Source organism: Neopsephotus bourkii, unplaced genomic scaffold (genome assembly GCF_033783945.1).
Source record: "Neopsephotus bourkii isolate Nb327-2 ecotype Australia unplaced genomic scaffold, CSIRO-AGI_Nbou_v1 NB_196, whole genome shotgun sequence".
Classification (NCBI taxonomy): Eukaryota; Metazoa; Chordata; class Aves; order Psittaciformes; family Psittacidae; genus Neopsephotus; species Neopsephotus bourkii.
In genome coordinates, this window is record NW_026900709.1 from 14,598,006 (window position 1) to 14,613,743 (window position 15,738).

The following is a 15,738-nucleotide window of genomic DNA, read 5'->3' on the forward strand; positions in this document are numbered from 1 at the left end:
CTAAATGAAAGGTCTCAAAATGAAATTTGAAGGGTCTTTTGCTTGGCCCCCCCCCTCCCTCTTGGCCAGAGTATCTGTACTTAAAGCAGTTACGTACATACACCTTCTGGGGTATGGCTTTTGAGTTTGAGATCTTTTATATATACCTTATGGAAAGCTTAATTTTAAGAGAAGAAAAAAGAAAAAGGCATGTAACACTTGAGTTGAATATTTTTGTGTAGCTTGGAGACATAAGGTCTTAACAGGAATCCATGGAGATGATAAAATTTCTCTAAGCAGAACTGTGTGTGCAAAAGCATTGCTTTTCCCTTTAATAGAGGATTTGTTCAGTGATGTCCTAGCATTTTTTGTGATTACAACTCTGCTAGAAGTTACGAATTGGAACATAACAATTTGGATTGAGGAAAAGGTTAGTTATAAATAATGCAAGGAACAGAAATATGGAGAACATGTAGACCAATAAAAATGTGTCATCTTTATTCAATTGAATGTATTTGACCTAAATATTCCTTAGATGGAATATTAAATAACTTGTTTATACCTCTTTTTTGATTCAAGTACACAAGGGGTAAACTGTATTCCTTCCCAGCTTTTTGCTTTAACATCCTGTTCATTACATTTCACAAATACTGTATCTATGATTATCTCATAATTATGTTCTCTAAATCTACCCTTTAGAATGTACATTACTGGATCAGCATACAGTTGTCATAAAGAGTATTTTCTAAAAAGTGTACTGGGATTCCATCTTGGAAGTGTTAAAGAGTGTGCTGCTTTTCAGTGTGTTATTAACGTGGGTTTTGGAGAAGCAAGGCAGTTTGAGACAAGTTATTGAGGGATAGATTGGGGTGGTGTGTACTTTGCTTGTTTTCATTGATATCTCTTACAGCAGAGACGATTTGACCCTTTTTTATTATTTGAGGAGAGGGCGGGGGTGTTCATCTATAGAATACATAATGTTCTTGTAGAACCTTTTAAAATTTAATAAAATCACTTTAAATTAGATAATATAAAATTAATTCCTTTGAAAATTTTTGACTGTTCACTCCTTTCCCCAAACCAGGCTCGGGAATTACAAGCCAGAGTGCTTAGACGGGCTCAGATAGAACAGCTGGATGCAGTTCCTACACAGAAACAGTTAGCGGCTGAAATTTGTGCTGAGATTGCAAAACATTCCACAGCCCAGCGAAACTATGAAAAAGCAATTAAATTTTACAAAGAAGCTCTTGTTCACTGTGAAACCGATAACAAGGTCAGTTCTCCCTCTGACTATTTTGCATTGTTTTCCCATTCAGTTATGATATCTAGCAATACATTTTTCTAATTATCCACAGTGTAGAAGTGTATTTGCAATTATTTATTCTTTATGATATACATAGAGCCTTTAACTTTCTCCCTTGCCTTGCTTATCATGATAAAATAATTGTATGTTCTGCTAATTTCTGTCTCTTTTACAAACTCCTGATTCAAGTGGTAGTCTGCATGCACTCTGAGTTGTTCGTTAGAATTATATTGGGATTGTCTTCATGTATCAATTGAGGACATGTAACTACGCCCAGTGTTAATGGAGACTGTTTCAGTGTTGCTTGTTGCCTGTGCTCTGGAATGAGGTATTAGTGATTATGGTCAGTATCTGTTTTAGAAGCTTTAGACCTTTATCTGGATTTGGTAGGATTCCCTTTTTAGTCACAAAATGTTTACTGTGGTTTTTTAGAAGAAAATAGATATATTAATATATTTTTTGTCAAATTTCCATTATTTTCTAACACAAGTCTGTTGTATATTTAGGTGTATGTGAAGGCTTCTTATTTTGCTGCTTCTTATTGCATAGCTGTCAGATTCACCAGCTGCTAAATTATCAGCATATCAGCTGGTTTTAATATTTGGACTCGTAGCTTTAGGAAGGACTTAGATTCTTGAAATCACAACTTCAGCATCTTTGAGACAGGCTTTCCTCAAGGCAATTTGTGAGAATGAGGAAGAAATAGAAAAATAAATAGGGACAGGAATAAAAATATCCTTAAAGTCTTCAAAGAAAGGTGACTTCCCTTTCTACCATTAGAAAGTGAGGAAACTGCCTGTCACAGTACAGGTACAGCTATGGCTTCTGCTGTATGCTATCCCACTAATTCAGTAACAAAGCCATAATCTACTTTTTTCTTTCCCATCAGTACTGAAATACCAGTATAGCACTTCCTTTCATTCCTGCTAAAGTCATACTGTCGAGTGATTCCCATTGTTAAAGATATGCTGTGCACTGACATTTGTACTAAACATCTGCTAGATGCAGCTAGTGGCGATTTTGGCTTTAATTCTGCTTTGCTAGCAACACAGAATACAATGACATCTCAGTAAATCTAGGACTGAATTTCTGATTAAGAACTTGTTCCCTGCTTAGAGTACTGGAAGCAAAATGCTTTTGGTTGCCCACAACCAGTTTAAATTACAGAATCAGAGAATGGGTCAAAAGGAGCTTAAGATCATCCAGTTCCAACCCCCTGCTATGGGCAGGGACACCTCCACACTAGACCATGTTGCCCCAGGCTCTGTCATCTCATTGTATTTCTGTCGTTTCAGTAGAGTTGAACTTGTTTTCTTCCTTTCATTTTTAAAAACATTGCTGGTACAGGTTTTAATTGAGTTCTTTTAGATTACTAAATATAAATTTGAGCTGTTAAACACCCACTGATTGCTTGATGTCTTCACAGAGTTTACTTCTTTAAAATTATATATGGAAGTATTGGAAACTCCTATGAAGCTGTCTGTACTGTGTTTCATCAGAACAAATTCTTCTGCGTTCTAGCCAAAGTAACCCAAACCAGAATTGAACAAAAGTCAGTCAGCTAAATGTGAAGAGATTGTAGTCCATGTCATAACGGGTTTGGGTTGTGTTGTGTTGTTTTGGTTTACATAGTTAAATTTGGTAGGTAATACCTCATTTCTTTGACTAGACAAGAGGCAATGCAGTTTCCAGATGCAGACTCGAGGTGGATCACAGACTGCATCAAGGACATCATTTCAGAGTATCATTATTGTTTGGGTTGGAGTTGAAACTTTAGAGACTGGTTCCAGTCACTAGAATCTAGTATAAAAGACCAGTGCAACTGGCTTTCTTCTCTTGCCTATGGCAGGAAGTGTTCCTTGACCAGCACACTGCTTTTCAGCCTTCCACTGTTGTGCACAAAAGAATAATGGCTTGAAGAAAATATTCGTAATTAAAATTCTTACAGCATGCTGTCTTCCATATCACTTCAGTGCTTACCCACCTGCCTTTCTGAGCTATATAGTAGATGTTTGAATATGTGAAGAATGGGAAGTAGGAAGAAAACAGTTGTTAAATATTAGGAACCTTCATATCCTGAATAGGATGTTCAAAATACTGTTTTGATTCAGAAGTGCCATTTACAAGTATAACCAGAGAAAGAATTACAATGCAATTATAAGTGCCTCATTTTTGAAAACAAAATCAAAACACCATGTACAGTTAACCAGGAGAGACATTGCTTACTGTTTGTCTAATGCCAATTTTGCTTTGTGATTGCTTTAATTCTTATTTGCTTCAATAGGAACTTGATTAAATCTGTAACTGTTGCGTTTATAAACTTTTCTGTGGCAATTTATTCAGAATAGTCTACGATGGAACTTTACCCTTAAAGATGCATACTTATGTACTTATGTACGTTTCAGGTTATTAATATTTATTCTGAGGTTGCTTCAGAAATGGATCCACACACAATCTTAATGCAAATGAGAAAATGAAATGCAAATAAGAAAGTGGTTTCTGCTGGAATTTGCTTATACTCCAAAACTAATTGGTGAATGTTGATGAGGTATTTGCTTCTGTCAGGGAATTGAAAACTACTTGCATTTCCCTTTTTTTTCCAAGAAAATTATTCTTACCAAAGTAACATAGTTTTCAGAGCAATTCTATCTGAGCAGCTCTGTATTCAATGTACCTCCAGAATTTCCATCTGAAGAAGAAAAGTTTTATCTGTTTTAAAGGTGAGGGACTGGAAATTAATTTATTTGACCAAGAGCCCACAGGGAACAACAGAGAAAGCTCTCAGTTTAGAAGAGAAATAAGTTTTCCCTGAGGCTCTGAAGCCTCAGGTTAATACTCACAGAACTGAACCAGCTTTCTTCATCTTTGAATTACTTATAGTTGAATATTTTAATGTACAGGCAATGTTGGAGCTTGCACGCTTATATCTTGCACAAGATGATATTGATGCCTGTCAACATCAGTGTTCCTTATTACTGAGGAACGACCAAGATAATGAAGCGGCAGCAATGGTATGTGCTATTATACTAATCCTGTATCAGAAGTTTAATTTTAAAGTGTGTGTGTCTGCAATGTGATGGATCCATGAAACGCTACTTTTAAGAAAGCCTGCAGCTTCTAATTTCAAGAAACATGAAAAATCCATTGCAACAAAATGTTTTTCTGTTTATGCTGGGTAATCATTCAGTGTGTTACTAGCAATCACAGCCCTTATTCTATCTTGATAGCACAGTAATATTAAAGCAAATGTCTAAAAAAAAAAAAAACTTTCCAGAAGACAAATCTGTGATACTGTGACAAGAACGGTGTACTTAAGGTGGTTTTACATTCTTATACAATCATAGATAATCGTATTCCTCCTTAAGTATTTTTAATCATGGTTGCAGATTCTTTGTACAGGATTTGCATACTTGTCTGCTTAAGAGACTGCTCAATAGACTGAGCAACTTTTGCTTTAATACATTAGGAGCAAAATGATTTTAAGACAGGAATAATTTATTTTCTTACAGCAGTCTAACATCTGGAATTCATCCCAGTAGGGTGCAAGAACAGGGGCAATAGTACTCAATATTTGTTATTAAATCTACTCTTTATTAACTACTTCTCAGTGGAGAAAAAAAACTAAATAATTGTTTTACTTCCAATGCTGAAGTAGTTATCATGTTTCTTTCTCCCTAACTTTAAACTAATTTTGCTTTTCTATGTGCTTAATCTACACATAATAATAAGGAAATTATTATTATTATTATTATAAGAAAATAAGATAAAAGCTATACAAGTAAGACCAAACATATTTGGAAGCTACACCAAAATGTTTAATTCTCTTTTGATTTCTACCTTAAGTGAAAATTTGAAATATGAGCCTATACCTGCTCATTGTTATCCTCTCTATCTAGACAGTGTTTATTTTCCAGAGAGTAATAAAAAATCCAACTCATTTTACTTGCATAATTCCTGTAGCACTTTAAAGCTGTATTTTCAGCTCCCCACTTTTGCAGAACTGAAGTTCATTATAAATGGCAATTGATAATACTTTGGTTTGTTTTCTCTAAATTGGTCCATATTGTAGATGATGGCTGATCTCATGTTCAGGAAGCAAGATTATGAACAAGCTGTCTTTCATTTCCAGCAGCTCCTAGAACGCAAGCCAGGTGAATATTTAGGAGTGATATTTTTTATTCTTTCTGATACATAGTTCTAATGAGATAGAAGAATAAATATCTAGAAAATACTTTGTATGATTAAAAAGAGATGTGCTATTTATAATGCAATACATCCTATAAACAAAGACCATTAGTGTATGTAAAAACATAAAGCTATTTTAGGGGAAGCTGAGAAAATTATTTATTGTATATACAGTAATTTACTTTGCTGCAATATAATGTGCATTGTTTACCTTGTTTATACTTGTAACTCTAAAGCACTTGCTCTTGTGTTTAAGATAACAAGTGAATGAGTGCAAATCTAGCCTTTTATTTCAAATTAATAAAGGAAACTTTGTTATATGAATTTGGAATTCCTGTAATAAAGTTGGTCTTAGCAATTTGCAGATTATGACCAGAGAGAAAGCTACTAAAATCTATTAAAATAGTACTATAATGAATGTAAACCTTTCTAGAGGACTTTGTGAAAGAAGTCATGAGAGCACAGCAAATCTTTTTGTTTGAGTGCTTTTGAAAGTGAAGTACAATTATACTTATCTTTATAAAGGTTTTTATAGAAATATCTGAAGTATCACTTGATACCTTGATTCTTGTATCTGTGGTTGCTATGTAATATGCCTTATGTATTACATCATATATAATTTTTATGTGTGAAGAAAAGGCAGGCTCTTTATGTCTTAAGCTATTCATATAGCAAATAACTAGAATCACAATGTCCTAATTATTTGTATGTTTAGATAACTATGCAACCCTCTCACGATTAATTGATCTCTTAAGAAGAGCTGGGAAACTAGAAGAAGTCCCAAGATTTCTGTTAATGGCTGAAAAACATTCTTCCAGAACAAAGCTTGAACCAGGATTTCACTACTGCAAAGGGCTGTATCTTTGGTACTTGCAATTATAATTAATATAAGGTTTATTTACCCATTATCATTCAAAGATATATATATATATATATATATAGTGTGTGTGTGATAAATAAATGGTAGGTAGTATAGCACTACTTTCCTAATTACTTAAGGTGCTAGGACTTAAGGAAAATCTCTTCTCTTCTGAAATACTTTCCAGTTAGCTGCTCTTTAAAATGAATCTATCTTATCTGTCTCACATGCATCTTTCATATTTCCTGTTTGTTAAAAGGGAGGGATAGTCTTGCTGGGTTAATAATATATTACTTATTTTCAAATTTTATCAGACTGGTTTTTGCCTGCAAAACCAAGCTCCTTGCAATAGTATGTGTGCTTTTTGAGCCTTGCATTATCAGTGTGTGCAAGTGTGGAAACTATTTATAAATATTTGGGATTCTTTGTGAGATTTTAGTGGGATTTGACGCAGGAAATTTTACTTGCCCATCTTTAAGTACTTTCATTAATTGTGTAGGTATACAGGTGAACCAAATGATGCACTCCGGCATTTTAATAAAGCTCGAAAGGACAGTGACTGGGGACAGAATGCAGTCTACAACATGATTGAAATTTGTTTGAACCCAGATAATGAAACTGTGGGTGGTGAAGTCTTTGAAAATCTGGATGCTGACATAGGGTAAGTGAATGCAATAAATACTGCTTGGGTTCTTCCATCATCCCTTTTCTTTGCTTTTCCTTAATGATGTGCCTTAAATTAAATTGCTACAAGATTGAGCTTATCTAATGCTTCAAATATTCTACTTACTGTATTGTGAGAGCGCATTCTAGACTGTAATAAGTCAGTCTCAAGCAGAAAATAGAGATTTTTTTTGTCTGGAATCCTGGTCACTTGCAGTGTGAAAACCAGCTTGTTAGGTTGGAACTGCTGTGGTTACAGAAGAGAATCAATGTAGGATGCCTATGTAACAAAACCGTTTTGTACAAAATGGCATGCCTTTTGCATGGAATCAATACTAACTTGTAATTAATTTAGTGTATGTTAAAAAATAAGCTTTTACAAACACTTTCTTTCCAATAACAGTAATTCAACAGAGAAGCAGGAGTCTGTGCAGTTGGCTGTAAGAACAGCAGAAAATCTTCTGAAGGAACTCAAACCTCAGACCGTTCAGGGTCATATTCAACTGCGAATCATGGAAAATTACTGTCTCATGGCAACCAAACAGAAATCAAATGTTGAACGAGCACTGAACACTTTCACTGAAATAGTAGTGGCTGAGGTTAGTAACATGTATCATTTCCTCAGTCTTCTCTTTCACAATGCAGGGTTTTTTTAACTAGTCTTGTGGTTTACATTCAGGAGTAGTGTTGTGTTAATGCAATTCATTCTAATTTTTTTTTCCTTATTAAAGAATATTTTATATAAAATTTTGGGAAAAAAAAAGCCATGCTGAAATAACAACGCCTTTTAGAAGTTTTCCATTGGATTGCAAATTTGTAACTCAGTGCTAATATTGCCAGTTACTAAAATGTGAGTAGGCTACTTGGTTTGAGTTGCTGGGTTTGCTTTTTAATTCCCAGTCTTGCCAGCACTGTGTCTGATGATATAAATTGATACAGTACCTTCATTCTGTAACCAGAAACAATTAAATATAAGATGCCTTCATGTACTTCATGAAAACTTGGCATAATTTAGATTCCAGTACAAGATTATCCATCTGCTTAAAATTCATCCTTACAATGGAAATCTTCATTATTTTATAGTTTGCTGTAGTCATTAACTTTAGGATTAATAATTGATGCTCTTGTTACTAGTACCTTTCAACAGATTTTATTTAAGCACTTTTAGGCACATTTAGTCTGTAGGAATGCCAAAAAATACTTAAGTTACTACTACCCATTGACTGGGTGCTAAACTGCTCCTTGTCTGAGGTGAGCATGCTGATGCTTATCTTGTGTGTAAGGCAGTTCTGAGAATCACAAGGTGTCCTCCTGCCTCCAGTACTGGCTTCTGAGTCCTGCTCAGTATTGATCTGAGGTTCCTTGAATACTGAATGCTTTTCACATGGTGACAGAGTTCCAGCAAGAAGAATGCTCTAGTCTATTTAGTTTTCTCTCCAGGGTCACATAAAACACAGTTTTAATCTTTTCAGATTTCAGAGGTTATTGATCTGTGCCAGGTGTGACTACTGAGGGAGAGGGAAGATGAGCTGATCATTATGTGGAAGAGGGCCTTTTGGTGGGGTCTTTTTTTATCATTTTACTTTATATAACCCATTATGGCAAGCCTATTTTACAGCACAACCCTATAAAGAAGTGTAGATGCAGAATCCGACAGTGAGACAGGAAGGCAGAGAAAAAGAAAGACGCTTTTAAGTTAGCTGCTGGTAGAGCTACTCTCCACATTTAGGACGTAGTTTTGGAATGCAAGCCCCATTTTCATCTGTACCCCATGCTAATAAGGGCAGGATTTTAAAAATCACACTTGCTCCTGTACTTCTTACTACTTACCTGTGGCTCTTGCATGGAATGGTGGCTTCTAAAAATCCTGTTTGTTATACACAGTTTTTTGGATACAGGCAGTTTAGACTTACATTTTCAGGAGCTGTAGACCTAATAATAGGAAACAGTGTCCCTGTTACTGACATTTGACAGGCACTTCTAAAAGTAGAAAATACCACTTGTATAGTAAGTTCAAGTGAGTTTCTATCTGAAGTATTTATTGTGTATCAAAAGGATAGGTCTTCGTGATATCAGAATGTTTCTTGTTGAGATGAAGCACCTGTGGATGCTTTCAACATTTCCTGAGCCTGAAGAAGATAATTTTGAGCCCAAGTTATTTTCAGTATCTTAAATATTTAATATGGTGGTTATCATGGTTAGTCTTACAGAAATAATCGTAAAACTAGATGGAAAACATGTTTGTAAGGTTGGATGCTCTATCCTTATTTCCTGAGATTTAGCTTTTAGTTTAGTTTTCAGATACCTGGTGAAAGTCTTACTAAAAAAAAAAATAATAAATTTTATAAGCAAAGTAAAAGCACCAAGCAGTCACTGCTTTTTATTGCAGAAGGATCATATACCAGCGCTTTTGGGAATGGCCACAGCCTACATGATCTTGAAACAGACTCCACGAGCCAGAAATCAGTTAAAACGAATTTCAAAAATGAGCTGGAATCCCATTGATGCAGAGGAGTTTGAAAAGAGTTGGCTTCTGCTTGCAGATATATATATTCAGTCTGCAAAATACGATATGGCAGGTGAATTACTAAAGCGATGCCTTCGTCATAACAGGGTAAGTGCACATTTAAAGTAACCTTAGTAACCTCCTATTTTAATTCAACTGTTTTTGCCCTGAAACATGATTCCAAAATATATTTGTTTTTCCCATTGCCTGGTATTTCACTTAGAAGTAGACCATAACAAGCCAGGAAACATCAGCTTCGCACTGGAAAATAGTAAACAAACCTGTGAATGCTGCTTAGTCATTTTTATTCATATTCATATTCTGTAATAACTTCTGCAAGTTTTAGCTGTGGGGACACTAGAAGCTTTAAGTGTGTATGGAATGTCAGAGATGCACTTTACTAAGCCTCGCAAAGCTGATAAAGATATAGCCGTATAAATTATGGAGACTATAGAGCAGACACAGATCTCAGCTCTTGTGCTGATTTCTCATAATCACATTTTTTTATCTATACACTTTCCTTCATATGAGGCACATCCAATAGTTCTATAGATGCTATGCTGGAGGTTCAGGATGGTATTTATAGTGCACAGATTTGGTCTGGAAAAGGACCTGATTCTGTATATTTCTTGTTTTAATTCATTAGGATACAAGATAAGGTTTGTTACTCTGTCTCATTTTCACAACCTCCTTGAGAGCTAGACTTTTTTGAACCTTTGTTCTTTTTATTTCTAAATATGAAATTAAGAGGCAGCTACAACAGTTCTTGATATAATGGTGTCAGGTACTTCTGCATAGATGCCCCTTAAAGTAGGATGTACTCCATTTCATTTGTACAGAAAATGATTTTGAATTTTAATTAAGAAAAAACTCTACTCTGTTACGTACTCATCCAGATCACCAAGGGAAGTTGCAAAATCCATACTACTGAGGGATAAACATCTCTGAACTAAGGCAGGGTTTGAAATAGATGGTCTCTTGAGCAGGTACATACCACAAATGACACTTCGTTGCAGAAATTTCCAGGCAGCTCTAAAAGCACATCCTACCATGGAATTTATTTTCCTCTAAGAAGTGGAGTCCCAGGAGGAACCTAGATAAACAAGCTGTGTTTGATAGGAAGGAGGATGGCAAAATAGAAGTCAGCAACTCCAGTTCCTTAACAAAACAGCACAGTGAATATACTGGCTTTTCTCCAACTTGCATGCAAAGGAGCTAAGCAGGAATTGTGCTCTATGAATATATGTTTAACATTTTATATCTTAAAATATCGTGTTAATTCATAAAGCCATATTTTGCATTTTATTCTCCAATGTGGACAATATTATTTGATTGAGAAAACACATTATTGTGATTAATTAGTTTTCAGGATTGTTTTTAGCAGTCAGAATTTAATGATATGGAGATACATATATATATATATACACACACACAATTTAAGTAAATAGGTTGAGTGAATACTTCTTTATAAAAGTCTGGTATTTTAAGAGACTTAAATTAGGTTAGTGAGATCCCAATGAGCAAACTGTTTCTGTGAAATTGGTGTTTCTTATCTTCTTGATTTTGTACTTTTTGTTTGTCACAAATGAGGGGCGTAGTATTTTTTATCCTTATCTTCCAGGTATTCCCTTTTCTTTAAGTGGAACATTATAATATGAAACAGTTTTCAAATATAAGGCTATGAAATTACCCTTTTAAGAAAACATGAAACAAGCAATATATGTGGAAGATACAATTTGGACTTGAAATGTGGCCACTGTAGGGTTACTATTAACCGAGAGAGGTATCTACAGGCTTCCTGGAGGCTCTAAACATCTTTGAAGGAATAGTTGCAGTGTCGTCTGTGATGAACTCTGCACTAGATTTGCTGTAACGTAGGAAGTCACTGTGCATAATTCCGTATTACTGATATGTGTTGCAGATGTCTTAAATCAAGACTGTTGTCATCCAAGTTCACTTATGCTTTCCAGTTGTGCAGATTTGAAGTTTTTAAGCAATCAGTGTTGTTGTAGGTAATCTTACCTAAATAAAATTCGGAATGAATATTTATATTTTGCAGTCATGCTGCAAGGCTTATGAATACATGGGATACATAATGGAGAAGGAACAAGCATATAAGGATGCAGCAATGAATTACGAGATGGCCTGGAAATATGGAAATCAAACGAATCCAACAATAGGTATGTATTCATTAATGTATAAGCATAATTTCAGGCATTACGGTAAGAATGAAACAGCTGCCTTTTACTGGAAAGACTGCTTTTAATTTTCCATATAGTATCGCTGGTTTTCCTCACATAAAACCCACAGATGTTTAAAGGTGTAGTTAACAGTCATTGGGAAAGTCCCTGTGGCAAGAGGTAGCAGCTTTATGATACTTCAGAAGTTTCTGGTTTTGTACAAGGTTTGGTCTGAAAGAGTTTTGGTTTGCTTTTTGTGAACATCTTTATAAATACAGCATTAAATTTTAATAATGTATTTATAGTAATGCAGTATGAACTGTCTGCTATACTAGAGAACCTTTTATATATAACCCAATATATATCTGACAGTGGCAGATCATCAATTTATTTACTTCATTTTTGATAATCAGACAAATTATTTATATGGGTTTTATATGCATGAGTATGGATTTTAAAAATAAAATATTTAAATGTTTTTAAATATGTCTGTTTTAAAAAAGATAGTTAACTGAAAACTTGGGATACTATTACAGTACCAATTAGGATGGTTAATTCAAATCTACACTAAACTGTCATGGTTTTAGAATTATTTTAATGTAGGAAACCCTTTAAGAAATGGACTCATAGGATGAAATGCCCTTTCTTATTCAACACTTATAGTCTATCTGTAGGTCCCAGTGCTGGTGGTTTACAAAAATTCTGTTCAAGGTTTTGGGCTATGTTTATTGCCCCTCAGAAATGCATGTTTTTTGTAGTCTTTAATCTGTGGTCTTTTTTTGTGCCAGTAATTTTTTTAGCATTAGGATGAGAGAGCCTTCAGCATGAACTGAAAAACCACTGGGTTTTTTTTTTAACAAGCTTGTTAAGTGTTATGTATATGAAATGCCATACATTTTGTTTCTTTAACTGTAACTCCTGAATGCTGCAGTGGTTTGGTTCATAATTAATCTATAGATCATAATATATGGAAAGTAGTGTTTTATTAATGTAACTAAATGTTTTGTGGTTTAGCTCCTGCTTTTATAACACAGTTAAAGATATAAAAATGCATATGCAAGGATGAAATGCCAAAATGTGTTACCCTATGTAGTGTGAGTCAAAAAATCCGGAGGGTCAAAGCAGAATAAAGACTCAGATCTCAGTAATAAAAATGACTGATAGAAATCTGACTGAGGTTATATAGGAAAATCTCTAGCTATCTTAAGTACGAGTTTGGATGCAGTGATTTTACTAGTTGTTCCTGCTTCTGTAGACTGATGTGTGAATTCCTTGGTTTAGATATTACAGTTGTTGATCAAATCAAATGTATTAGAAGAGAAAGTTTTAACAGTAAAAAGGTGCGGTTTGGGTATTTTTTTTAGTTTATAAAGAACATATATGAAGGCTTTGAAACCCCCGAGAAGGTAGGAATTGAATAAATTACAAAATCATTTGGTGTCTAGACAGGAGAATGCCTTAGTGAAGTTAAACTGTGGAACAGTCTTGCATACAGAAAGACAAGAGTGTGATATTGAAGGTACTACATACACATTGTTTTCTAGTTTACATACAGCATTGTGAGAATTGCCATGCATAAAAACTAAAACGGCCAAAGCAGCACAAACTGCATCTGGCAATTAAAACTGTATAAACTGGTATCAGATCCCCCCATAATCACTTGCTAGTGAGGATAAGTTCATAAATGAAATATTTAAAAATTCAAGTTTTTGAAATTGCATTTTTTTTCTGATCTCTGTCCAGCCTGATATACTTGAGCTGTATCTTTTATGTTGGAAGTATCAGCCTGACATGTTGCTATGCAACTTAGCTGTATGACTTTTTTTCAGTTGTCTGCTGACAGTGGAACAGAATAGCATTTTAATTCCCTAGTTTGTTATTGCTATCCTGATTATTTTTTTCTTTTGTCCTTTAATAATGCAGTTGCCTTTGCAGAGAGACAGTGTATTATAGGTCACAGTGAGAAACTCTGTGGGGTACCATAGTAATTGAGAGAGGGCAACCATTATGTATTGTCTGTAGTAACACATGCTCTCCAGAATAATGTCTCCTTTTGATTCAAACAGAACTATCAGTGTGTAAAGGACTGTTACTTACTACATGAAGTGACTTCTAGTAGGAATTTTGATCTTTACAAGTTTAGGAGAGAACAGTAGAAAACAAACATACTAACTTGAGAAACACACAATGACCAAAAATAATTTGGATGTGATCTTTTCATTATTCAGCACAGAATTGTCACCCCTTTTTTTTTCCCTCTTTTTACTTACAGGATACAAGCTGGCTTTCAATTACCTGAAAGGAAAGAGATATGTTGATGCAATCGATATTTGTCATAAGGTAGAATTTCTGTATGTACTTGATACTCTATCTACTGTAACAACATTCTTTTACATATTGGTCCTTATTTTCTTGAACTTAAGTTTCCAAAATATATGACAATGTCAAAAAAAAACCCGCCGAATTCATTAAGTTGGATTAAATTAAATATCCTCTATGTAATCTGCTTGACCCTGAGCTCCCTGACCACCAGGTAAATAAAAGATAAAGCAGCCGGCTGTCATATGCGAAAGCATATTCAAATGGTAGCACCTTCTTTTGGCCCTCTGCTTGCAGCTTGGTAAATCCATACAGGATTATACCTGAAGGTGTTAATCAAATGTTAACATCAGAAGACACTGTTAGAAAGTGTCTTCCAATATTATCTTTGTATGGTACAAACATAAATAGAGCAGATGCATAGTAAGAGGAAGGGTTACTATTACATTCTGGATTAATAATTATTAGTATTAGTAAAAAATAAATTATATTAGCTCTTTGCAGGGGGTGGGGGAATGAACATGACTAGACAGGACAAATTGGATGGAAGAATAAGGGAGAGGAGGGAATTGAACGGCAAGAAGATAAGTGGATAGAATATAGTGAGAGAACCTTAGGGAGTGAAAACATGAGAGCAGTTTTTTGCAGAGAAAGTATACTTAAAACCTTGGAAATGTCTCCAGAGGTCACTGTTCTGAATTTCAAGCCACCTGGAGGCTTTATTCTCTTGGTTCATGTCTTTCACACCGACACATAACTTTTGGGCTGTTTTGTCTTTTGACAGGTCCTTGAAGCACATCCAAACTATCCGAAGATCAGAAAGGAAATTCTTGACAAGGCCCGTGCATCACTAAGAACATGAGTTACTTCTTTTTTTTATGGTTTATGGATTGTTTAATCTGACTTCAGGAGCTATGAATGAAATACTTTAGTGACAGAGACTGTATCTGCACAAAAGCATTGTGAATATGTTTACCTTAATTATACTAGAGATCTGGATGATTTCCAGGAAAAATCTGTAGCCCTGACAGAAATTGTATTTATTTTCATTCAGGAGGGAACACTGCTTACGTGTGTGCTATGTAAAGTGTCATCCGGAATTGTGAAAATGTTTTAAAGCATATAACTGCTTTTTGTCTGTTTGAAATAGGGTAAGTTATTGTTCTGAGTTCTGTCTAATGCAGGTGCATTGTTAAGGGTGCTGGATATCAGTTTATGTAAACCATTTATTGATAATTATAGTGTAATCTTTATTACTGCAAGTGTATTTCAAAAGTATAAGGGTTTATTTTTCATGTATTATAAGCACATTTTATTTTTTAATCTTGAAAAAAACAGCTATGCTTATTGTTCTCAATGAAACTTACATTTTTAATGAACATCTAATATTTAAAATTAAGACCTTATGTAAATATTCAGTAAAGGCTTTTATAGATCATGCAAGACTTGCACAGAATTTATTTTCTAATGAGGCTATCTATTCTATAAAGAGAAATGTTTTAAATCTCTAATTTGGAGTGTTTAGTCTTTCAACATTATATGTGTAGACAGTACAGTTATATGTGCAGAAGTTAGTACTCATTTTGTTTAATCCATATGAAACACCGCTCTGAATAAATCATTTTGATTACATAGAATCACAGAATCATAGAACGGTTAAGGTTGGAAAGGACCATAAGATCATCTAGTTCTGACCCCCCCTGACATGGGCAGAGACACCTCACACTAAACCATGTCACCCAAG

The 15,738-nt window shown here is 34.6% G+C and overlaps 1 protein-coding gene across 3 annotated transcripts in view; it reads left to right on the forward strand.

Moving 5' to 3' along the window:
- Window positions 1-15,432, forward strand: part of TTC21B (tetratricopeptide repeat domain 21B) — a 40,158-nt gene extending 24,726 nt beyond the window's left edge. For 2 of the 3 annotated variants that reach the window (XM_061343540.1, XM_061343531.1), the window contains 10 exons: window positions 1,064-1,252; window positions 4,183-4,293; window positions 5,352-5,433; window positions 6,183-6,333; window positions 6,826-6,987; window positions 7,393-7,588; window positions 9,379-9,603; window positions 11,555-11,675; window positions 13,948-14,015; window positions 14,779-15,432. In XM_061343540.1, coding sequence (XP_061199524.1) covers window positions 1,064-1,252; window positions 4,183-4,293; window positions 5,352-5,433; window positions 6,183-6,333; window positions 6,826-6,987; window positions 7,393-7,588; window positions 9,379-9,603; window positions 11,555-11,675; window positions 13,948-14,015; window positions 14,779-14,856 — 1,383 coding nt within the window. In that variant the 3' untranslated portion in view covers window positions 14,857-15,432. Of the gene's footprint in view, window positions 1-1,063; window positions 1,253-4,182; window positions 4,294-5,351; window positions 5,434-6,182; window positions 6,334-6,825; window positions 6,988-7,392; window positions 7,589-9,378; window positions 9,604-11,554; window positions 11,676-13,947; window positions 14,016-14,778 lie in introns of those variants that run through there. The other variant, XM_061343550.1, reaches the window with a different exon arrangement.
- The last annotated feature ends 306 nt before the right edge of the window (window positions 15,433-15,738 follow it).